Genomic DNA, 25,617 nt, shown 5'->3' with positions numbered 1-25,617 from the left:
CTTTAGAGGAAGAAGAGAAAATAAGAAATTATCTGTATAGCCCTCATTATTATGACTTTAAAATATATGTAAAACATTAACTAAAAGTTGTAGTGTGTCATCTTTGTTTTATTTTAGAAAATGTTTTCAAACAGAACAAAAATAGCACATGAGACATGATGATCAGAGAATATTTGTTAAATGAAAACCAGTTCAGGACTTTCATAGATTAATTTGTGACCTCCATTGATCCCTTTAATCCCATTTTCCCCATAAACTCTAATCGTAAATTTTACTACTACAGGAAAGACTACCTCATGGAAAACTATTTGAGAATCTACACTAAGTCTTAATAGGTCCTTCTAAGGTTCAACAGATTTGGGGGCTGGATATGCTGCTTTGATACTCTGATAGAAAATTAAAAGGAAACTAGTTCTATCAACAGCTGAAGTAAGCTTTATTAACATCTGTCAGGCCATTTAGATTAAAAGCAGAAATTTTCAGAAATCCGTGTTGGACAAAGATGAATCACAAAGCATTTTTTGATCTGTATAAAGATGATCACCTATATCTTTTTCTTCGCAAAGATGTACAGCTGGTCATAAACAGTAAAATAGAGGTATAGCCTTCACTTTCACCTGCTGAGTTATCAAACTGCACCAGGTTACTCTGTACTCTGTTTAATAGGGTAGTAATTAAAGATTGAAGAGCCTAACAAGAAATAAAATAATACAAAAATGCTGTTTTCCTGATACAGGCTTGTCTCTGTGGAAAACAAATCAACTGCAAAGTTGGATGAACAATAAAAGAAATTTGCTGAACAAACACACGTTGCCATTTATATATTTTCTTTAATCTTAAACTTAGCCATTGAGTCTGCCCAATGCATCCTCCTCTACCTCCTTCCCTAATCTACTAGTTGTTACTCTCTTGATCCTTTCTCTAATCAGATGGTTCTTAAGCTTTTCCCTACCCTCAATATTTTGGCAGGTGTAGGAAAGGGGAGGAGGAAATAAAAATTTCCAGGGGACCATCAGTTTAATAAAGACTTCTATTTCAATTTGTTCAAGAACATAAAGTCACTTCAATATATACCATTTCACATTTCAAAAGTTAGTCCTCGGATATTTAAACATTATATAAAAATTTAAAAACTATATTAATGGGACAGTCAGTCTTTCCAAATTCCTTTAAGTTACTGACATCACCAAGAACCAAACACCTGGTCTCTGCAACCAGTCCCCAAATAATCTATTTTCAGATCAAAGGATGCGTAAACCCTTACTGTAATCTTTCTAACCTCTTCATTAGTCCATCAGAATTCTGAGAGCAACAAAAGCATTGAAGGTACCTGGAAATAGTACCAGGCAGAAAGATCAGAACACCTAATAAATATGTTTAACTGCACGACTCTAATACTATAGTTTTTAAAAGAGCAAAACTTTTCTGAGCCATGTTCACGTAATGTCTGTTTGGTAAAATAAGTAAAACAAGGGGGAAAATGAGAGTACTGACTCTAGATGAGTAACATCAGTACGAGTTACTTGGGCAGCAAAAAGTCTGATCTGAAAATCAGTATTATGATTTTAAAGCATTTTTACGTATTTTCCCACAGTCACCCTGACATTTACAAACAGCAATCTAAGACTGTCCTTTAAGAAAGCATTTACATTAAATTAACAGAAGTCTTTATAGGCATGGTCTGGCCACCTGTACCATCGTCTCTCCATTTCTCTAAGTAAAGCCTGCAGCAAACATACAGGAGAAAGAATGGTCAAAGTCAAAGTTAATAAACTAACTATGGATATTTATACAATACATATTTAGTACCATACTATGCCAAATCCAACAGGAGCAAAAGGTCCAGATGACAGAAATCATGGAACACTGCTCATGTGGACAGAAAAACATAACTGGATAGTCAAGATCTGTGTGAAAGACAAGTTTCATTGAAATGCTTCAACTAATGCTGGCTAACAGCTCACCTGACCTCCTGTCTCCAAAAGCTGTAGAACTTCCAGCCCTAAATGCAACCAGCTTCATAAGACCATTATTAACATATTCCATTCATGCCCACTCTGCTTTTGGGTTGGGTATTGGGGAATGAAGAGAGAGATTATATTAACCTTACATTACTCTTCTCAATACAAGGAAGCAGAAGCCATTCCAACAAACCAGTTCTTTAGTTACTCAGGAATTAACAGGGACTCTCTATTACCCAATATCTAAAATCAACTCTTCTCTTTTCTTTATTATCAAGTCTGTGATTTTTCTGGTCTCCACACTTACATTCCTAGAATAATTTGTAGGGTAAAGGGGCAGGGCCATGAGAAGGGAGGGGAAGGCTTTACAAATTTCATTATCACCACACAATGACAACTACTCAGAAAACTGCTCAATCACTCACCACAGTGATGAATATTAGCAAGTCTCAAAGCAGAATTCCCCTAGAGCAGCAGTTTTCAAAGTGTGGTCTGGGGACCTCTAGGGGCTCCCCACACACTTTTTCAGGAGGGTAGGTGGCATAGTCAAACCATTTTCATAATACTACGATGCTATTTGCTTGTTCATTGTCATTCTCTCATGAGTGGAGTTTTTCAGAAGCTCCAGGAGATGTAACACTGCAACAGACTGAATGTAAAGCAATGCCACTATTCTCAGGCAATTTTCTTTCAAGTTATTTATTTATTTTATTTTATTGTTTTGAAGATGATTAGCCCTGAGCTAACTGCTGCCAATCCTCCTTTTTGCTGAGGAAGACTGGCCCTGAGCTAACATCCATGCCCATCTTCCCCTACTTTACACGTGGGACACCTACCACAGCATGGCTTGCCAAGCAGAGCCATGTCCGCACCCAGCATCTGAACCAGCGAACCCCGGGCCGCCGAGAAGCTGAACATGTGCACTTAACTGCTGCGCCACCAGGCCGGCCCCAAAAGTTATTTATTTTTTTTTAAATCTTATTATTCCATTTATATGAGGTATCTAGAATAGTCAAATTCAGCGACAGAAAGTAGAATGATGGTTGCCGGGAGGGGAGAATGGGGAGTTAAGTGTTTAATGCGTACAGAGTTTCAGTTGGGGAAGATGAAAAACTTCTGGAGATGCCTGGTGATGGCTGCACAACAATGTGAATGTACTTAATGTGGCAGTACTATACACTTAAAATGGTAAATTTTACATTATGTATACTTTACCACAATAAAAAAAATCACATTATGTTAACTTCTAATGGGTTTATTATTCTAAGCGAATTAGTAATTATTCTAAATGAATTACAGAATTCTCAGTTTTAATTTCTAATAATGTAATTATCTACAGGTATAATCTACACAAACAAAAGTTTGGGTTCCATGATACTTTTAAGTGTGCAAAGGGGTCCTGAGACCAAGAAGTTTGAGATCGGCTACACTAGAGTATGGTCAATATATAACGCCTCCACTGCACCCTGTAACTCCATCACTCTAATTAGTACTCAACCAAATAAAAACAAAAGCTATGGTGCAAAGTCTATCAGTCCTATGTCCTAGATGGATATCAATACCTTTCTGTACATTTTCATATCTTGAGGTCAATAAGACATAGTTTCACTATTTTTCTTGCTATAGCTATTAAAGGCATCCAACCACAGCAATGAAGACTATCATACCCCTATCCACGGCAATCAACAATTACAGTGACCACCCAGATCCTACCATTAACCTTTTGCCATACTTGCTTTATCACATATCCATCCATTACTATCAGGTTTTATGTAAACTAAAGACATCATCAGTACATGCGAATCACTAACTAGAATTTTCTTTCTTTAGAATCAAAATTTACATACAATGAAATGCACCAATGTTAGGTGCACATTTGCTGAGTTTTGACAAATGCATATTAACTGTGTAACTCAAACCCATCAACACAAAGAACATTATAATCACCTCGGAAAGTTCCCTCCTGTCTCTTCCCAATCTCTGCCTCCATTCCCACAGAGGCCACTATTCCTCTGATTTTTCACCCCTCGACTACTTGTGCTTGTTCTAGAATTTCATATAAATGGAATCACACTATGTACTTTCTCGTGCCAAGTTTCTTTCACTTAGCATGTTTCTGAAATTCATTTGTATTGCAATGTGTATGAGCAGCTCATTCACTCATTGCCAAGCAGTATTCCATTATGAATACACCAGTTTACCCGCTGTCCTATTAACAGACCATCTCCAGTTTTCAGCTCTTAGAATAAAGCTGCCATGTGCATTCTTGTACAGGTCTTTTTCTCGACCTATATTTTCATTCCTCTTGTGTAAGTATCTAGGAGTGGAATTTCTGGAGGAAAAAACAACCTTTTAATTATGGAAAATTTCAAGCATACATAAGAGGAGAGAACAGTATAATGAATTTCCATTAAAGCCAGCTCCAACTATAGTAATTCATAGATGCTCTCCTTTCATCTGTAAACCCACCCATTATTTTAAAGTCCTAAATATTATTATCATCATTTTGTCTTTAAATACTTCAATACACAAACATTTCCAGATCTGGTCAAATTACTTATCATGAAATATTCAAGAAAACACCAACACTGATTTAACCTATGAATTAAGAGTAATTAAAGTAGCAATGGAAAAAGTATAATTTTTCTTCTCTTCACATATTTTAAATGCTGCCTCTCTACCACCTCTCCTTGATATCTAGAAAGTCAATGGTACAAAGATACTTTCCATTGTTATTCTGAAAGAATTGGTGCCAAATACAAAAACTGGTAATGATAAATATCATAAAGGAATATCAATATGATCAATCAGATTTCTCAACTGTCAAGCACCCTGAATTAACTATGCTACGCTATTATTTTATAAGCCAAACTGTATATGAGACCAAAAGAAAAAAAAAGTTTGGTCACTAGCCCTTTGTGAGAACAAAGGTAGTCTTCATTATATCCAATACTGAATAAAGAGGTAAAATTCCAACCCTTCCAGTCACTAGATTTTCGTTATCCTCAAAAACCTGGCTGTGCCAGAGAGGGTAAGGGAAATGGCCATTCTCAACCACCGCAGATGACAGCACTAAAGCATAAGATCTTTTCAGAGGGCTATCTGGAAAAAAAAAGAAAAAAAGCTTTTCCTTTGATTTGGAAATTTTACTTCCAAGAACTTAACCTAAACAATTCTAGCATAAAGCCTGCAACAAGGATGTTCTTCCCAGTGTTGTTTATAATGGAGACAAACAGTTTACAACCTAAATGTTCAATGGGGCATTAGTATAATTTTGCAGCATCCAAATTAATACACACTACAGGGTTACAAGTCTGGAACCACATATGCCAAAGCATTAATGGCAGTGATGAAGGAGAGGGGAATATTTGCTGTTCATCGATTTGAACTGCCTCTTCCAAACAGATTTCACTATAATTTCAGTTGGATCTTTATTCTCTGTGTGAAGTTTTTGAAAGAGCAAACCTCAGGCTTTGGAGGCAACCATGAGGTACAACTTGGAGTAAGTTCCAGAAACATGAACTGTAGAGGTAAATAGCATACACTAGATGACAAAGAAAATAGTGACAAGGAAAAAAAATGACTAAAGTCTAGACAAAGGGTTCAGACAAGATGTCAACATGTTAATAAGAACCCAAAGAACAGGCATGATACAATTCAGTGCAACTTAATACTGTGTTTTATTTATGATCTAACCCAGAGTTTCTCAACCTTGGCATTACTGACATTTCGGGCTGGGTAATTCTTTGTTGTACGGGATTATCTATGCATTATATGACGCTTAGCAGCATTCAGGCCTCTACTTCCCACATTAGTAGCATCCCCCTCCACCCCATGTCTTGACAAACAAAACTATCTCCAGAAATGGCCAAATGTCCAGGGGGTAAATTCACCCTGGTTGAGAACCACAGATCTGACCTTACACTTATATGCCTGTATGTATAATATTCCATTCCATTTCACTCTTCAAGAAAACAACTCTTGGCTTCAAGGAGCTCACAATCTAAAGGCGAAAAATCCAAAAGCCAGAGTTTTTAAATTTTATTGCAATATCCTATATAAGGAGGGCTTCAAAATTATAGACTTTGGGAGTTTTGTCCACCACAAGCTATCTTCCTTCCCTCCTAGCTCACAAACATAATGTCTCATATTTATTAAACCGTACAAATTCCTCATAACAGAGATTCACACTGTGATCTTCAGTCAGCTACCATGTATTTAAAGATGACTGTGTTTCATTTAATTTCATCAGGAGCCAGATCACTCAGGTTCAAATCCTTGCTCTACTACTCACTAGCTTTGTGATATTGACCAAGTTACTTAACTTCCTTATGTCTCAGTTCTCTCAACTTTAAAACAGAAATAATACTATCAAGATAACTTATGGGAACAAGGTGAGTATATAAAATGCTTAAAATGCTTAGTACATAGTAAATGCCCAATAAATGTAGGTGATTAGCTATTATTTTAACTACAAGCCTATAAAGGCAGGCATCATCATCACCAACTTATAAATAAACAGAGGCTGAGAGATTAAGAAACTTGCCTGTGGTCACAAAACTATAAGATTATGGAGTAATGATTCAAAAACAGTCTGTCTTGATTCCAGAGCCCGTAATTTTTCTGTTTTGTCAATAAAATTACATTAAGATTCATTAACTATCAAGAACAACATATCAGTCTTACTTCAAAATAATAACCAGCACCAGACACATTTTCATTTAGAGATTAATTTAGAACACTTAACTAAATTGAAGTGTATTACTGAATTAAGGTTACAGAGCTTTAGCACACCAACACAGACAACTTTAAGTTTCTATATACTACTTTAAATGATTCTTATTTGAAAAATCAGAACGTAGACCTTAGCTCCTAAAACTGTTCATACATTATATGGAAGCAGCCTGTTGATGTTAGTCTACGAGAAGACCATCAACACCAAAGGATGACATGGGGTTGTCTGAGACAGAGGTTATCAGGTATACATTCTCTAATCATCTGGCTCTTACTCCAAGGTCATTGACTTTGTTCATAGATTTTGCTCCCAAGGCCCGGAATGGCTTCATGAACCCCTCTGAATTCTTCCATTTGCCATTACCACACATCCAAGTTCTTAATGACTCCCAAACACCTTCACATGCTATCTGACCACTGCCTAGCTATCATACAACGTGTTAATCTTTTTCACTTAAACTTTGCTACTCCCAACACTCCTTACTAGGATCACCAATGACTTCTGCATTACCTCTTCCTGAAGCCATTTCACTAAAGTTGTTAGTCCTTCAACATTTCATATACTGTTAACAACACGTTCTTCAACTTGGTCTGTAAAAATCACTCATTTTAGAGTTCAGAAGTCAGAGTGGAGGCAGAATGGCTAAGACCATGTAACCTGATAGTTCCAAACAATTAGAACTGGAAGAGACCTAGAAATCTTAGCTCAACCCTCTGGTTTCACAAATCACACTGAGGGACAGAGATGACCTGGTGAAATCTTCTCTAACTTTTCTTAGATCCTCTGCAGAGTTGGGTCTTGGCCATTTGGGCGCTCAATCTCTTTTGCTCTTTAGAGCACTCATTTGGATTCTAACATTCTTTCCTGCCTCACAGTTTAGTAACTTCTTTCAATAAAGTGATTATCAAAAAGGTTGAAAGTTGTCCACTATGTTCATTTTGAGTAAATAGTAAATAATTCCACCCCCAACCTACTCTATGAAAAGGAGAAGCTGAGAATCTGCTATTTAGGACAAAAATTGTGCCTGTTCTCCATTACTCTTTTACTGATCTTCTGTAACACGTCAGTTCTACCTACGTCCTCCACACCAGATTCTCCTTTCTGTGCTCCAAAGGAACAAAAGAAGAGAAAACTTCATGTTGGCACTCATCGTTCAGAAACTTTAGGTTTCACTCTTCTTTCCTCATTATTTTGATAGACTCCTTATTAAACTACTAATTTATCAATTTTGAGACTTGTTCACAAGTCTATCACTTCCTCGGCTATCAGTTCAGTTTACAAACTGGTAATTATCAGCACTCAAACCACGAGCTTTAGATGCTGTCACATGCATACCATTCAAAATCTTCAATGTCTCCGCACTGTCAACCAAATGAGGAAAATTCCCTCTGAGATTCTCTTATAAATTACAGTTCCTACCTTCTTTTCCAAGCTTTTCTCTAGCAAGAGCTCTACACATACTCTGCTCCAGTCACAGAAATTTTCTTTCCTGAAAAAGGCCCATCCTGCATATTCCTTCTGCCTGGAATATTGATCACATACCACCCCCCCTCCCCATAAGCCATTCTTTGTAAAGCCTTTCCCTGGGATTCTGTTTCCTTTGAACTGCATAGCATTTTGCTCATAACCATCCTTTGAGAATTATATATTACTCACATTTGTGTATTTCTAATATGCACTCACAAATTATTGGATGACAAAATCTATGGTTCTCAGCTTTGTTCTTCCCCATACTGCTTAGCACAGCACCTTGCACATACTAAGCTCTCAAACAGTTGCCAACTTGAAGATGGGTGTGCCCAGCTTTTTTTTAATAGGTTGGCCATTAAGTCACAATTAGTTTCTCAAAGCATTTTAATAATTTTTTTTTTTGAGGAAGATTAGCCCTGAGTTAACATCTGCTGCCAATCCTCCTCTTTTTGCTGAGGAAGACTGGCCCTGAGCTAACATCTGTGCCCATCTTCCTCTACTTTATATGTGGGACACCCACCACAGCACGGCTCTGACAAGCGGTGCCATGTCTGCACCTGAGATCTGAACCAGTGAACACCGGGCTGCCAAAGTAGAACGTGTGCACTTAACTGCTGCGCCACCAGGCCAGCCCCATATAAATACATTTTTATGCCTTGGCGTCTCAGATTAATCAAGTTAAACTCTTCTATTTCACTTGGTATAAAAAAATTAACCTAATTTCAGGCGTTCTCTCCTATTGTAATGATCTGTATATGAAAGGTCTACCCCAACATACCTGCTCTCTCTTTCAGGTCATTTATTAACTAAGCAAAACAAACTCTCCTCCACTTACGCCATCATAAAAACTAAAATTTATAAGAGCTACAAAATAAAACAAATATTCCTTTGGCTCAGAGTTCACTTGCTAGAAAACAGGAGCAATTTTATGATAATTCTGAATTGCTGCAGGGTAACTAATAAACTGTAAAATAACTGAACATAAAGAGACTGAAACATGCTGTGAGAGCCCCCAAAAGTAATACATACATAGAAAAGCTTCTTGTTAACATATGGAATTCTCATCAGTCTTTCCCTGATGTTGTCAATAACCATTACCATATGCTACTGAAGGCTACTATTACTTTCCAGTTGGCAAATTTCTTGAATACAAGCAATTCAGTTCAAAAAGCTTTGGTAAGTGCCTCCTCTAAGCCAAGCAGGGAGCAAAAGATGTAGATGAATATAACACAAAGTCCCGCCTTCATAAGGCAAACAATCTCAACAGAGTTTTCTCCACTTAGAACACATACTCTGCACTGCTTTCTTTGCCCCTTTACCAGCTGTCTCCAGCAGCCATGATTTTGTTCAGGTCACCTGTTATTTGTCTTGGAAAAATTGGTTAAAGAAGTTTTTAAAAAATTTCCCGCCCCATGAATCTGACGGGGCAAGGAAGAGGCTGCTGGGAGGAAAAGCAGCATTTCCCCCACTATTCCCACTTGAAAAAAAATCACCAATCCAGTATGCTTGTCTTTCAAGGCACCCCTAAATTACGACAAGGATCATGTTAAAAATCAGCAGGCCTCTTGTAAAAGTGACACTTAAAAAAGGCGATTGCATCAGATAGCTCATGTTTTACTGGAAGAAACCACTCTTTGTAGTATTAAAACACTTAGAAACACTCCAGGAGATAACGCTGGTGCTTAAATTTTAAAAACTTCTCTTACTGACCAAAGGATCCATGCAATGACAAAGCTAAAAATGTTCTGTCTCACTAACGAGGGTGAATCACAGCCACCACCTACTCCACCCAACAGCCGCCCTCGTAACACTGGACAGTTCAAAACCTGGAGAGCTCTCCTCGCCTGCTACACGTTAGAAACGAATTCAACTCAGCGCAGCAGCGGCCGAGCACAGCACAGCTGTGCGAGAGCAAGCAAACGTTACTAAATGCTGAAATTTACCAGGACATGTTGTTCTCTAGACTCAGCTGCGCCTTTTTCACCTTTACCGAACTCTCCCCCCGTTACTACTGGGGAAAAAGCTCAACAGATAACTCTTACTTGCAAAACGAAGTCTCTGTTCTGATTTTCGCAGTAAATTTCCATTACTAAGTTCTGGAGGAAAACCTACTCCATGTATTGTCTCCGGGGAAAAGGTGCCTGCCTGCACGTTCTTCAACCGAAGCCTATGAACTGATCACAGAACATTTCAAGGGTTCCCAGATCTCCTCGGTGAGCCCAAACACGATTTTCAGTCTTGCACAAACCTACGAGGATGTTTCAAAGTTCTCTCGTGCGGTAGCAACCCAGCATCTGGGAAAAGATCCACTCACCCCTGGACAAGCGGCTTCTTACGTCTCAAGAACTGAACTAACACCTCAAAGAAGCCAAGGCGGACCTCCCTGGACCCTCGACGTCGGCAGACCATCAGGCCAGCCCCGGCGCCCGGGAAATTCTGCACGACAGCCTCACACAAAAGGGCCTCGGCGCCGCCGCCGCCCGCTCTCCCACCGCCCGGCCCCGCGGACTCACCAGGACCGTGGTGCAGATGGACCTCAGCTCGGACTCCACTTTCTCCCGATAGTCCTTAATCAGCTGCAACTTCTTGTCCGAGGTGTCGGTCTTCTGCTCGATGCTCGAGATGACCCTCCAGGCGGACCGGCGGCCCCCGACCACGTTCTTGTAGGCCACCGAGAGCAGGTTGCGCTCCTCGTTGGACAGCTCGGCGCCCTGCTCCGTCACGGCCTTCATGCAGGTGGCCATGTCGTCGTAGCGCTCGGCCTGCTCGGCCAGCTTCGCCTTCTGGATCAGCTCCGTCTTCTCCATGGGGACGGACGCGAGAGGACAGCGAGGGCGAGCACCGACCCGGATCGGAGGAGGCGCGAGGAGGGCCTGCGGGCGGCGCGCGGGGGCGCGGACACAGGGGCGGGGGCGGCGCCGTCAGACAATGCCCGCCGCCTGCCCGCCCGCCGCCCCTTTTGTCTGTCCCCGCACGCGCGGCCCAGTTGAATTTCCCTCCCCCGCCCACGCTCCCGCCCGGCGCCCAGGAGGCCGAGGGGCACCCGCGGAGGCGGCCGCGGCGGGCGCGGGAGCGCGGGGAGGAGGAAGAGCCGCTCCCGCGCCCGCCCGGCCCAAGATGGAAGCGGCCGTTGGCCCGCACCTTCCCGCCGGAGCTGTCCCTGAGGAGAGAGGCGTGGAGGCCGGCCACTCCCGCGGGCTGGCCCCCCGCCCAGCCCTCAGGCCTGGCCAGGCCCTCAGAGGGCCGGAGGCGACCCTGGCGCTCACCTTCACGTCTCCGCGGCCGCGGCGCGAATCCCACCACTTTGATCCGCTTTTGGCTTTAGCGGAGGACCCTCCCGTCTCAGCCTACCCCGGAGCCAAGGGGCGGGCCGCCGAGCGGCTGCCCTCGCTCCCACGGCCCAATGGCGCGCCGAGCTGCCTCCGAGAGTCCCGCCTCCCGCCACGATGCTGGCCAATGGGAGCTGAGCGCGCGGAAGGGGGCGAAGGGGGCGGGGCGGGAGGGGAAGCGGAGGCTAGGAGGGTGGGTCGGCTCGGACAAGTTCGGTAGGCCGGCAGGCTGCGGCTTCGGCCACGGGGTTTCCTCCAATTAGATCCAGGGTAAAAGGACGTCACTGTTGCCATGGCGATGCTGTTACCAACTCCCCTCATCCTCCCGCCACCCCCGGCACTTGTGGGTGCGGCACGGGAGCGGGAGGCTCGCACCACCACTCCCGCGGTGGCCGCGTCTCCTGCTGCAGCACCGCTGCAGATGGTGCATTGCATCTTATGGGCCAATGCAGCTCCGGCTCTAGTCGGCCTAGTGAGGCCGGGCCTGGGACACAATCGGCTGTTTTGTTGCTCAAGCGCCTTTCTTTCCTCCACTTTCCTGTTCGTGACAAAGGTTTGGAGCTCAGTACCTTGAATCCAGCCTGTAATGACGTTCCGACTGTGGCTGCGAATTAGAAATAATCTCATCCCCATTAAGGAGGAATTAGTTCCTGGAGAAAGTGGCTTAAGTATGGCTTTTACATGGCAAATTCGGGTTTTCAGACGGGCACCTAAAACCTGAAATTCCGTTGTAAAATTCCCAAGAAAGTCCGGGCATGGCTCTCTGGCAATGCCAGGTATTAAGATTTTCTTTAAAATGAGAAACGACGTTAGGGACAATTTGGTGATAAAACGCCTGTTAACCCCCACCCCTTCCCCCGGCAACTGTTTTTATATTTCTTTCCAGCCTTTCCAGGTTACATCCATGCATCTAAATACATATTTTTTCATATCATTGTCGTATGTGTAAAAGCTTTTTATTTTCTGGTATTATTTTTGAGAGGACACTTGAAAAGCTAAACTTCTTTCCCTAGATGTTGACTTCTAACTTTCTCCTCCTCGTGAATAAACACCCCTCTGAGGTTAGGAAGATGGCCCCAGATATCTTTTGTTCAGGTCATCTATAGACTTTCCTTTCTCCTTAAACTAGGCACTCCCCTCCTGCCACTCCCTCCTCTCCTGGCACTTCCCCGGTGCCCCACGCGAAATAAGGTGGCTGTCCTGGGTGTCTGGAAAGTGGCCTTTGTGCCGTCTTAAGATGAAAATTGCCATCTGGGCTCACGCTGCCGTGATTCCAGGTTTAGCACGTCCAAGGGGGAATGGATCATTGAAAGCCAAAGAATGTCACAGCAGAGAAAGAATTTCAGATTCTAAGTGGAGACGGGAGCAGATCTGGAGAATCTCTAGAATGGAAGAGTGCAGACAGATGGCAGGAGAAGGTGTGGGCTTTCCAGAAATCTCAACTCCCTCCCTGCTGCCCCTCCCTGTCCTGACTTGTAAAGGTTGCTCTGTGCTTTGACAGACAGGAGAGGCCTGGGTTGGGAAGGGCCTGTCTCTTGATGCAGAAATGCCTTACTATGTTCCAGCGTTCTAATGGAGGGCCCTGCTGTTATTTCTGGAATCCCTGGGGCCGGGCTGCAGACACACGAGTGTTTATGGCCATGTGGGCTGGGGTGGGGCCGGACACCAAGAAATCCCAATGGAAAGAATTTGCGTGTGGAAGGTCAGATAAAATGCTTTCTGTATGACAAAACTTCAAGCTTACTGAAATTAGATACAGCCCAGGCAAGGGGAGAAACCAGTGGAGGTGTCTGGGGACTGGGTACCCTTGAGGGGAGTTGTCCGGGGACCTGACCTCTGTGGTAAGGAGAGAGGGAAGGGGCAAGCACACTAACTCTTTGTCCGAAAGTCTGGGTTGTATTGCCATCTCCCCAGGTGACCTTGGGCAAGTTTTTGCTGCTGTCTGTAACTCAGTCTCTAAAATTTCTGCTTTCATTAAATCATCAAATATTTATTGAGCACCAACTCATATAGTTAGGATCATCTGGAATCGCGGGTAAGAACTGCTTCGAAACCATGGCACACTATGAAATCGCAAAGTATTTTATGAGGGACCAGAGTGATACGTGCATATCTAAAGACCTCTGCACCTGAAAGAACTCAGGCTGGAGAAAATTAAAGCTCTGAGATCTTGAAGTCCCTGGACACGTAAAGAACTGACATTTACTGAGTGATTACATGTGTCAAACACTATTTTAAGTCTTGCGAGTATTAACTCAATCTGCTTAATGCTATGAGGTAAGTACTGTTATGATCAGTATTTCCATTTCACAGATAAGAACACTGAGGAACAGAAAGGTTAGGTATCATGCGTAGGGTCACAGAGCTCATGAGTGGCAGAGCCTGGATATGGACGCATGCATGGCCTCTGGGTGCTGAAGCCCATCCTTGTTAGCGCTATGCCAGATCTTTGCTCTGTGCTGTAAGGCCTCTAGGAAAGATGAGCCTGGTCCCTGGCCTCGGAGTTCCTTCCTAGTAAACACGAAACATGTTAAACATCCACATCCGGCGTGCTGAGAAGAACTCTAGGGAACAGACAGCTGACAAAGAAAGTACTGAGAACTTATTACTTTATTTGTTTGATGTTCTTGTTATTTTTTCTAAATTACTTGGTGCGAAGAAGCTGTTGGAGCAAGAGGGAGCGCACTGAACTTGCAGCCAGAAGATCCTAAATTCCAGCCCTGCTATTTATTGGTGGTTTGACCTTGGACACTGTGATCTCTCTGGATCTCAGTTTCCTAACCTGTAAAAATAATCCCTGCCTCAAAGGGTTGTTGTGGAGCTGTCACATAGGAAAATGCTAGGCTTATAGCGAGTGTTCAGTAAATGTTGGTTTTTTTCCTTATTTCCCTCTGCTTAGGAGCAGGGTGCAGGGGGAGCGAGGGAGATGCTGGAACTGCTGCAAGGAGCCTCAGAGCCTTGTAAAACCTTAGTGAAGGCTTATCTCTTGAATCACTCTTGTAATTAGTGGAGTTAATGGTCTGGAGAACGGCTACATTCAGTGTACATTTCAGAACGGATGAGTCCTCCTGGTTGAGTTTACCCTCATAAATTGTTTCAGTGGTTTATTTGCCCAGAGTAGTGGGTCTTTGGAGAGGAACTTCTTCCTCTCCTGCCATATGGCAAATATTGACTGACTTGTAAACATTTGAATGGGACTTTTCACCACAAATATCCACATAATCATTATCAATACTTGGGTTTAGTAGGTAGTTGAAGAGTTGCCCCCACTATCCACTCCCCTGGGAGGTGCTAAGTGAGATACGTTGGAGAGCCAGGACAGGAGGGGGAAATCAAGGGAGCCTGGTCAGGGTAGTCCTCCTACACATCCCCTGGCTCAGGGCCAGGGGCAGGCCTATAGCCTTCAGCCTCTCCTCAGGCCGCAGCGGGCAACGTTGATTCATGCCATCAGCAGGCATCCCTCTGTGCCCTTAGGGTGCCCATTTCTGGCATCTCCGGGACACCCCTTGGCCACACATAATTTTCCAGCTCTCACTGTGTGCGCTCAGGAAAAAATATAATCAAATCATTCTATCATGAAAAAAAACTAGAACGTTTCTAAGCAATATTTCTTCTGCCATGATTTGCATTTTAAGAGGAAAGAAAGCTCTTGCATCTGAAGAATAAAACTTCGCTGGTAAATCTTAGGCAATCTGAACCATCTTTTGGTCAGCCAGCCTCTTGGGGAAGGGCTCCAGCATTCTGGCATTTCTCCAGCATTTCCTATATGCCAGGCAACAGAGTATTTTTTAAAATGCTTGATTGCTTTTGTAATGATGAGAGAGATGATGATAATGTTAATAAAAAATGTAATGGCAGTCATTATACAGAAAAATGAAACAATATGTAAATATACAGGGAGCATTAAAAGAACCTGAAAGCCTGCCTCTGAGAGGTGACCACTGTTAGCATTTTAGTGGTCCTTCTGGATATATCTCTTTCCATTTGGACATATGTATGTGGTTTTACATGCCTGAGATTGCATTCTTTGTTCAGTGTGATGGTTGATTTTGTGTGTCAGCTTAGCTGGGCCACAGGATGCCCAGGTATTTGATCAAACATTATTCTGGGCGTTTCTGTGAGGGTGTTTTGGGGAGAGATTAATATTTAAATAGGTGGACTTTGAGTAAGCAGATTGCCCTCCATAATGTGGGTGGGCCACAGCCAATCAGTTGAAGGCCCGAAAGAACGAAAACACTGGTGTCCTCAGGGCAAGAGAGAGTTCCCCAACAGATGGACTTTGGACTTCACCTGCAATAGCAACTGTTCCTGCATCTATGACAGACAAACCTTCAGACTCGAAAGGAAGCATTGGTTCTCCTGGCTCTCCAGCCTGTAGGCACCCCCCTGCAAATTTTGGACTTGCTAATTCCATTATAATAAATCTCTTTATATATATACACACATGCACACACACACACACACACACATATATATACCTCCTATTCTGTTTCTCTGGAGAACCTTGACTAATGTTTTCATTCAACAAATGATATGATATCTTTTAATAGCTTTAAGTGGGTGTCCATGACATATCAGTCTCTTCTCTCTCCCCTGCCAGACCGTGAACTTCCTGAGGGTCAGGGTTTCTCTTTTTTGATCTTGTATCCCTAGTGCCCTCTCAACAAAGTTTAGGTGTGATGATCCCCACTGTACAGTTGAATAAATTGAAGCTCAGGGAGGTTAAAGTACTTGTCTAAACTGTTAAGCTATAGAATTAAGATGCAAACACAGGTCTGTCTGATTTCAATCTTCTTCTACTACAATAAACAGGACTCTGCTGCCTGCAATGGAAGATGGAAGCTCCAGTGTTTCCTGGCCTGGGAGCAGTGTTCAGTTATTTGAGGTTGGTGGGTGGCTAAGTATACATCTGCTGGTGAGTCAGCCGCTGATTTTATTTTCATATGGACGTCTCTGTTCTTACTCTCAATGTATCTGCAGGGAGAGAGTACCTCCTCATCCCTTGTCTGTTCCCTTTAATTAATTATGTCTCTCCTCCTCTCCCAGCTCCCCTATTAGGCTGTGACCTTTCAGTGGGCAGAGTTTCATCTGCTGTCCGTGCCCCTGGTGACTCTGACTGGCTAATAGAAGGCATTCAGTGAGGGTTTGTTTTGAGAGCAAATCCAGGCCATCAAGAGGGACATTTCCAATACCAGCAATTGTTTACATTGCATGCTTAGTTTGTGCTCAACCACACACGAAATCACTAGAATTGTAGTAAATTCACAAAGCAAAGAAGGCAAAGCCGAGCTATATGATCCAGACGTGTTCCGTAACCGCGGGACAGCATCTGCTCTGAAGAGCACACTGAGAACCTTGAGGTCAGCACGGAAGGTCCCTGAGCACTCAGAAACACGCCCTAAAGTTCCCGCACTGCTGTTCATACACAGTATGCTCAAAGGAGCGCTCCCAACCCCTAACTCAGGCTCAATTTCCCGTTAGCTCATTCAACAAGCTATTTGAGGGTCTACAGAGTGCCAGACACTGACCTAGCGGCTGGGATTACAAAAATGACTAAGACACAGTCTGTGCCTACAAGGAGCCTGATGGAAAGTGGGGCACCAAACCCAGAGTTCAGGGAAGAGCTGGAAACTTCTCCCTTTCTTTTCAATTCTCAGATGCTCAGCTCCCTGATTTCCAAAGCCACAGCAGTCTAGGAGCAGCTGTTAGGAGGAAGGAGTAGAATTATTCGTGGGAGTCTCTCTGAAATCCACTCCACCTTCTCAGCAGGTGATTCAGAGTGGAAGAAGAGCTGTGATTTGGGGTCAGCCCAGGCATGTCCCCATGGGCTGACCTTGGATCTGGCCTATTTCTAACGTCTATGCAAGGCAATCAGTTGACAGGTAGAGACAACAAACCTACAAAAAGCTAATGAAGAAGCCCAAGAGGTTACCATCATTTAGTGGCTCTGTCTCAGGCAAGGCTTAGGCACATAGTGATGAGCCTTAATCATCTCAAAATACATTCATTATCGTTCATTTTGTTGTTGAAGAAGTCAGTCATATACTATACACAGTTACATACTATACACTGATATATATACACACTGCATATATATACATATATGTATTTTTTAATGGTCAGAGTGCTGGGATTTTTTTTTTAAGTTTTGGTACATAAAGCAAGAAATCTTCAACCATCTCCCAAATTATGACTCATCAGCAGACAATTCAGGATGGTTGAATGGATGAATGAACACAGAGCAGTCAGAGAACAATGCACACAGGAATTGATTGTGTGGCCCTCACAATAGGTGCTATGGGAGTTAAGCCAAAGGAGACATGAGTGTGGGCTGGAGCAACCGCAGAAGATGTCAGGCGTCAGAAAGCTACGGAGAAAAAGGGGTCGCCAGAGCAGAAGGGGAGAGCCACCAAGATGACGATGGTCTGCGCTTCCATCCTTTCCTCTGCCCCAGTGGAAGCCTCCAGAAGGGCAGGAAGGCCACAGTTTCTCCTTCTTGTGCGTGAGTCAGCTTTGGACAGGGCTGAACCCTGAGAAAGTGGCTCTGGACAACATACTGGAATGCAGACCACCCGAGGAGAGCTAGCGTCCTTGGTCCAGAGGCGGAATCTCTTCTGCCTGTTCACCTCCTTCTGCCATAACCAGCTCAGCTGCACACGGAGCTTCACAAGTGCCCGCCACACTGAGAAGACTGGTTCCATCAACCTCCTGACCCTTCAGCAGGGACGATCCTGTAAAAAACGCATGTCTCACCTTTGCATTACTTTCCCGCTTAAAACTCTTCAGCTTCATTTAGCTGGAGCTCACCATATTGGTTGGACCCAGAAGCCAGATAACCTGGGTTCAAATCCTGGCTCCACTACTCACTAGATATGTGATCCTGGGCAGGTTACCTAACTACTCTGTGCCTCCGTCACCCCACTCATAAAATGGAGATGATGATGATAATAATACCTACCTCATAGCGTTGTTTTGAGTATTCCGTGAGTTAATATTGGTAAAGTGCTCTGCACAGTGCTATTTATGTGTTTGCTAGATAAATAGAATCAACTCAAAATCCTTAAGGTGACTCACAGCCCCTCAGTGATCTCACCCCAACTCATCTCCTGTCCTGTCTCTTGGGTCTCCTTTCCTTCTCTTGTGCTTTGGCCCCTCCTGGGCTTTGCTCCTGCTGTCCCCTCTTTCCACACATTTTCACCTGGTTAACTTCTCATCTCCTGAGTTCCAACAGAAAGGACACTTCCTCTTGGGGCTGTCCTTGGGCTCCTCTCCCCGCCCAGCTAGGTGAGCTCCCCTTGTCCTGTGCTCCCCAGCAGGAAGCTTGCGACATCACTTCTCCTGGGTCTGCTACGCCACCAGGCTGAAGGCACCAGGAAGGCAGGCTTGTCTTCGTGATTTGCTTGGGTAGTCCCAGTGCCTAACAGAAGACTTGGAGGATACATTGGGTGCCGAGAAATGGACAACTGAATGAACAAATTAATGGTGGATGGAAAGAGAGATCATGGGCAAGCGCACAGTGACCACAGGACAGGGTAAAATGAGGCTGCTGCTCAGGAAGGCTTCAGGCTCTGGCCGGGGTCCAGCCCCCAGCTGGAGGCACCCGTGACTCTAGCTGGGAGGGACTGGAAGCTCTAGGCAGTCCCTGATGGCCTTCCTTCCCCTCAGTCCACTCCAGCTCTGTAAACAAACTCCCAACTCCACCAGAAGGCCTGGCAATTAAGAGAACCCAATGAAGCAATATTTGCAGAGGAAAGAACCCATTGGAATATGAATAACCTCCTGATTTATTTGGACAATTTCTCTTCTGGATTTAAAGTCAGGATAAGACCAGGTAAGAAATCTGGAGGCGTCATACATCTCAACAAAATACGTTCCAGCAAAAGCCGCCCCTGGAAGAAAGGAGAGGGTGCTACCCCGCTCAGCTATTAATATGCCATGAAGTGCCTGTTAATTAATTAATAAGCAAACGATCCCCAGCCACTCTCCTTGTCCCTGGTTCTGAAACTCAGAGAGGCAGCCAGCCAGTCTGATGAATCCAGCGCCACTTGGAAGGATAATACGGCGGGAAAATTGCTGAAACGTTTCCAAATGTTTCAGCTGCTACAGCTGTCGCACAAGCTTCCTGAAATAAAGGGGAAAAGGCAGCAGCAACTTGTCGCTTCTTGAGCCAATGGATTTAGAACATGAGACCAAATAAAAGAGATTTAAAAAAACCCCAAACATACAGGAAGTTGGTGGAATGAGAACTTAGCTCACCAGGCCTTGGATCTTTCAGGGAAAGTCGTAGGGGTGCACAGGCAGCCCCTGAAGGGCTGGAGATTGGCGGGGACTGATGCTGGAGCTCAGCTTGGTCGTGAGGAGGAGGAGAAGGCTGCGTTTTGGCAGCCCCTACACTCTCACAGTCTGGCCAGCCCAAATGAGATCATTGCTGCACCCCTAGGGTCCTCAGAGCCTCCATGAAAAAAGTACGTTGAGCCACGTTAGCTAGCAGGTGCTCAGAAGGTGAGCATGTTTCCTTCCCCTTCATGAAGACCTAGGACCCAGCCTGGTCAAGGTTAATTACTACATCAGAGTCCTTAGTTGCAAGTAGCAGAAACTGACTCTAATTGACCTAAATATAAGACCATTATGTCTTACCAATTGCAAAGAAGCCTGGTGAACCAGGCCCCTAAAACAGGCGGGCACTGCGTAAGATGTGCAGCCAGAACCACAGCCGAAATCATGCTGAAGACCTTCCCACAAAGATCCCTGGTGCTTCTGCCACTGGACCCCAGACATCGGTCCCTACTGCACTGACTCCATGGCACCAGACACTAGACCCTGGACCCTGGACCCTGCATTGACTCCATCCCCTTTGAAATCTGAGGCAGTCTTGCTGCTGCCCCCTAGAAGAAATTCTCCATAGTCTCTGCTTCTTTGGGTCACTCACTCTAGATTCAAAATCCTGGCTGGGGTGTCTGGTCAAGCCTGAGTCATGTGCCACATCTCACTACAAGACAAGCTGGAGACGTACAGACCTGGAATATACACCTTCCGGAGAGGAAGGTGGGCTCTGCCTCCTCCTAAGACTCATGAAGTGGGGAATTCCTCAAACAACGAAAAGGGCTTTAAGATGCTGGGCCGCCCCAAAATAGCCCGTGTCCCCTGTAATTATACTTGGGCTTCCAGTCTGCATGGTGGAGAAAACCGAAAGCCAAGGGGCACACATTGGAGCCTGGAGAAAGCCTTAGCCTGGATCTCAGTTTTCTTTTTTCTGGAAAAGAGGGATGGCTTTGCTACCATTGACACCTCTAGCTGGAAGGCTTGTCCCCACTCAAACTTGACCTCCTCCCAGATCCACAAAGGTCTCTCTCTTGTCAAAAATGCTACTCCACCTCTAGATTGCATCATCCTTTTCAGAAATGAATTACTTCATTTATGTATGTCATATAAAGCTTCCCCAGGATGGAGACAAGAATCTTATTCATTAAAGAGTTAACAAACATTTATTGAGTGTCTGCTAGGCCTTGGGGAGACCGAGGGGACAAAGACAGGGCCTGTGCCTTAGAGAAGAAGGCCATATCTGGTGCCAGGTGTGTGGAGGTGGGAAGGCTTCCCAGAGGAGGTGACCTGGTTTAAATGGGTCTTAAAGATTAAGATTTTCTTAGCCGTTGAAGGGAGGAGAAGAACTGCACTCCAGAGAGAGGGAACAGCATAGACAGAGGCGAGGAATCATGAGAAAGTGTGGTGTGTTTGGGTAACAGACAGGGTAGGACATGGTGCGTGTGTGGCCCATGCAAGGAGGTGGGAGATAAGGGTGCTAATGAAGATTGGGACCATATTCTGAGGGGCCTTGAATGTCTTTCTGAGGAACGGGTGTTGTATCCTGAGGGCATTAGGAATCATCAGATCCTCCTTATTATTTTTAATATTAAAATAATATAATTACGTATATAATTATTAATAATATTGGTTATTGTTTTTATTTTTTTATTGTGGTAAAACATATATAACATAAAGTTTACCATTTTAACCATTTTTAAGTGTACAGTTTGGTGGCACTAAGTATATTTCCATTGTCATGCACCAGAGGCCACCATCCATCTCCAGAACATTGCAGTCTTCTGAAACTGAAGCCCTGTGCCCATTAAACAACAACTCCCCGTCCCCGCCTCCCACCCAGCTCTGGCAACCACCATGTACTTTCTGTCTCTATCATCGGACACTTTTAAGCAAGAGAATAACCTGATGGGATTTTCTTGAAGAATCCCTCTGCCTATGATATGAAGGATGGGTTAGAAGACTTGAGGTAGGGAGTGGTTGCAGAAAACTCCAGAAGAGGATGAATCAAGGTGATGGCGATGGTGGTGGATGGGAGGGGAAGGGGTGAGACCCCCTTCAGAGGTATTGATTAGATGTAGCAGTTGAGAGCCATCCAAGATTCCTCCAAGGTGTCTTTTTATATTTTATTTTCTCTATATTGACCCTCACACCCCTCCTTGTGTGAGGAAGAGAGATTTATGAGCCTACAAAGTTGATTTTTAAATAATCCTCTGATCCTATCAGCTCACAAATATGTCAAAATTACAGCCATATAGTTGGCAAAGTACATTCCCGTGTTATTACTGTAGGATGTGCAAGATGACTTTGGGACAGATTTGATCATGGGACCCTTTGATCGATTTTATAAAGGAGAAATAATTTACAAGAGTAGTTTATGGTCATTAAATGTACAATGGAAATTCAGAACAATTTCTGTGCTAGGAAAAGTTATCTGAAGTTTGTGTTCAAAAGATAGCCGCCTACAGATAGGGTCTGCAGGAGATCTCGGAAGACCTGGATTCCAGCCCAGTTCTGCCATTCACCAGCCGCGTGGCCCTGGGCAGCTTACTTAACCTCTCTGCATCTCTGCGTCCTCTTTACTAAAGTGGCTGTTGTGAGGATTAAACGAGCTGATTTGCATAAATGACGAGAACAGTGTCTGGCCCGCAGTAAGTGCTCAGTTCCTGCCGGCCATTGTTGTGCTCATGAGGATGAGGATCATCATTGTCACCTAGAAGGACTCATTCAGCACTGAAACCCTGTGCTTGTTCTTGGAGGGGGATGGAATTGTCCATTCCTTGTCGTTCTGAAGAGGGAAGGGGTCACCCTCTCTCTGAGGGGTCTCCCTCCCTCCCTGTAGACTCAGCCTCAGCTTTTCTGCAGCATGACGTTTCTGCCCGTCTCCGTCTCCTCCTCCTCCTTTCCATTCTAAGCTTGCTCTGGTCCCCGATCACCCTGCCCAAGTCTTCCTTAGCAGCTGAGATGTTTCCTTTCCTGCCCACCTGACACCCGAATCTCCTGCTGGGTCTGGGAGCGCAGGAGGTGGGGAAGTTGGGCCCTCCGCTGGCTCCTCTCTCTTGGACCACAGCCAGCTCCCTCTCCAGCTCTGCTGCCCGCTCTCCCTCAGAGCCCACACACCAGCCCCTCTCTCTGCCTTCCTTGCCCCTTGGAGCTCTCCTCAGGTGTCCTTTTGAAAGGAGTGTTCTGGGCACAAGATCTTGTCTAGAGCCTGGGATGATGGGGCTTTCCCTGTGGGCTGCCAGGCTGCAGGGACCCGAAGGACACCCTGAGCTCTGCATGGGCTGATGGTGTGTGAGTCGGTGCAGGGCAGCATCCGGGACAAAATATGGACCAGTGTGGACTCTACTGATTGAGAAGAGACTGGCAGGTGCTACAGTGAATGGGCCCCAGGTTGGAGGTAGGTTGGAAACTCAGAGAAAAAAGGAAATGGCTTGAGCCTTGACTGTTCCCACAGCACTAGGCTCTCCTGGCTGAGGGAGAACTCATGCATTCTTCTTCACGGTGTTTAGGCTGTGTAGTTTTAAATCATTTGTTTTGTAGGCAAAATGCACAGGTTGGATGTGTACCGAATTGTCTGATTGATTAGAGAAGCACATATTTGTTGATGGACAAAGCTTTAAGGTGCTTTTAAAAAATTGCTCAAAGGAGCTGGCCCCATGGCCGAGTGGTTAAGTTTGCGCGCTCTGCTTCAGGAGCCCAGGGTTTTGCCAGTTTGAATCCTGGGCGTGGACATGGCACCACTTGTCCAGCCATGCTGAGGTGACATCCCACATAGCACGACTAGAAGGACCTACAACTAGAATAACAACTACACACTGGGGGGCTTTGGGGAGAAGAAGAAACGATACTTATGAAGTTAAGCATCATAGATTCTGACATATTTTGGCAATGAGGCTTGAGGTTCTGTATCGCCCTATATAGTTTACTTTTCAGGTCCTTACATCTTTCAGCGTCTTTGAAAAGTGATTTATTAAATGTGTGCCATGGTCTTTCGCCAACTTGAGGACAGGGACTGTGTTTGTGTCTCTCCCAGCACGTAGGTATTCAATAAATATCAATGTCAGGAATCTTTTACAGCAAAAATGATTAATTCCAGACAATTAAACTCAGAAACTCCTTCAACTTAGTCACAGCCACCTCTGATTCTTTAATTCAAGCAAGTGAGACCCCATCTGGGGCTGCCTGGGGACAGTCACATGCATGTTCCTTGTGTCCTCCTTGGTCCCCGTGTAGCCAACTGATGGTTGCAGTGCATGCTCCGCAGGCATCAAAGGAATTGACAGTTCACCAGAGGCCCTTTGCACACAGGCCCTTCGCTTTGTAACTGGTTTCCTGGTTTCTGACAACAGCAGGTATCTGTCTACAGCTCCCGGTGCAAGATTCTAGGCTCCGGACAGCTTTTATGGAAAAGTTCGGTCAGGAAAACCATTACGCACTCCAGAGCTCTTCCAAGGTGAGTTTCATCATTGGCTGGAATTTTGAGCTAAGAGCTGTTCTTTTCTTTTTGAGGAAGATTAGCCCTGAGCTAACATCTGCTGCCAATCCTCCTCTTTTTGCTGAGGAAGACTGGCCCTGAGCTAACATCCATGCTCATCTTCCTCTACTTTATATGTGGGACGCCTGCCACAGCATGGCGTGCCAAGCGGTGCCATGTCCGCACCCAGGATCCGAACCGGCAAACCCCAGGGCCGCCAAAGTGGAACTTGCGAACTTAACTGGTGCACCACCAGGCCAACCCCTTAAAGAGCCGTTCTACTGCTTAGCAAGGAAGAATATTTCTGACAAACAAAAGTTCCTTCCGGTTCTGCCTTTGCTGAGTCTAACTTAAACTCTGCTTGGCTGAGACGTGGGCCCTCACTGTCTGTTGCTGGAAGGAGCTTTAGGGAGCATCTCGTCCAGGACTCCACTTTGGAACCGTGCTGTCACAAGCAGGTCACACGGGGGCCAATGTCAGACTGTGTGTGCCCCAGGACAATGGTGTGGGTTATTAACGTATTGACATGCATCCACTCCCATGAGTAAATAGTTGCTGCCTCCAAGCCTCATGAAGGCGGTCCTCCCACTGCAGCTCCTTCCCAGGGCCCTATAGACTCCTTATGCCCCTTTCTAGCGACAAAAGTGTTAGCGCCCAGCCCTGGGGGGTGGGGGGAGGGGTCCAGCTCTGCAGCGGGTGGGATCCTGCCATGCTAGGTGGTTAAATATTTTGGATACCACTCCTGGGCAGTGGACTCTGGATCCGATGCACTAGAGAGCCACATTGATGGGTGCACAGCAGTGGAAGTTGTGAGTGACGGTTTCTTTGGGAGACCGAGGTCAGCTGCTGCTGTGAGCTAATCTTGAGCTTCTGTGATGGAAGGAGGTTGAGGACTTATACAATGGCACTTGAGCAGCATCCTTGAGAAGCAATGGGTCTACCTGCAGAGAGCTGAGAGGTTGCAGAAGTGATTAGAGAGCATGATACCACTCTCTCACTTAAACCTCTCTGATGGCTCTCCACCACACTAGGATAAATGCAAACCCCGAGTTGTGGCATCAAGCCCCCAGTCCTGTCCTTGCCTACCGCTATCCTCACTTCTGGCCGTCCTCCTGCTCCAAGCCTCCCTTCTCTGCCCACCTCCCTGCCTGCATACCTGCTCTTCCCTCTACTCAGAATGTCCTGCTTCCTTTGTTGCTGACCAGCATCTACTCATCCTCTAAGAACAAGGCTCTCCTCTTTCAAACTTTCCCTGACTCTTTTCCAAACTGCCCAGAGCCCAGGGCCACCACTCACCCACATGATGCCTTTGCAAGGTTCAGGTGG

At 44.9% G+C, this 25,617-nt stretch overlaps 1 protein-coding gene across 1 annotated transcript in view; it reads right to left on the bottom strand.

The window, feature by feature from the left end:
• Positions 1 to 11,749, bottom strand: part of YWHAQ (tyrosine 3-monooxygenase/tryptophan 5-monooxygenase activation protein theta) — a 42,827-nt gene extending 31,078 nt beyond the window's left edge. The window contains exons 1-2 of the mRNA XM_001503580.6: positions 11,433 to 11,749; positions 10,680 to 11,039 (exon numbers count right to left, since the gene is read on the bottom strand). Coding sequence (XP_001503630.1) covers positions 10,680 to 10,973 — 294 coding nt within the window. The 5' untranslated portion in view covers positions 10,974 to 11,039; positions 11,433 to 11,749. The remainder of the gene's footprint in view (positions 1 to 10,679; positions 11,040 to 11,432) is intronic.
• Positions 11,750 to 25,617: the final 13,868 nt, after the last annotated feature.

Source organism: Equus caballus, chromosome 15 (assembly GCF_041296265.1).
Source record: "Equus caballus isolate H_3958 breed thoroughbred chromosome 15, TB-T2T, whole genome shotgun sequence".
Lineage (NCBI taxonomy): Eukaryota > Metazoa > Chordata > Mammalia > Perissodactyla > Equidae > Equus > Equus caballus.
Note: the sequence above shows the minus strand (reverse complement) of the source record. Positions and strands in the feature narration are given on the sequence as shown.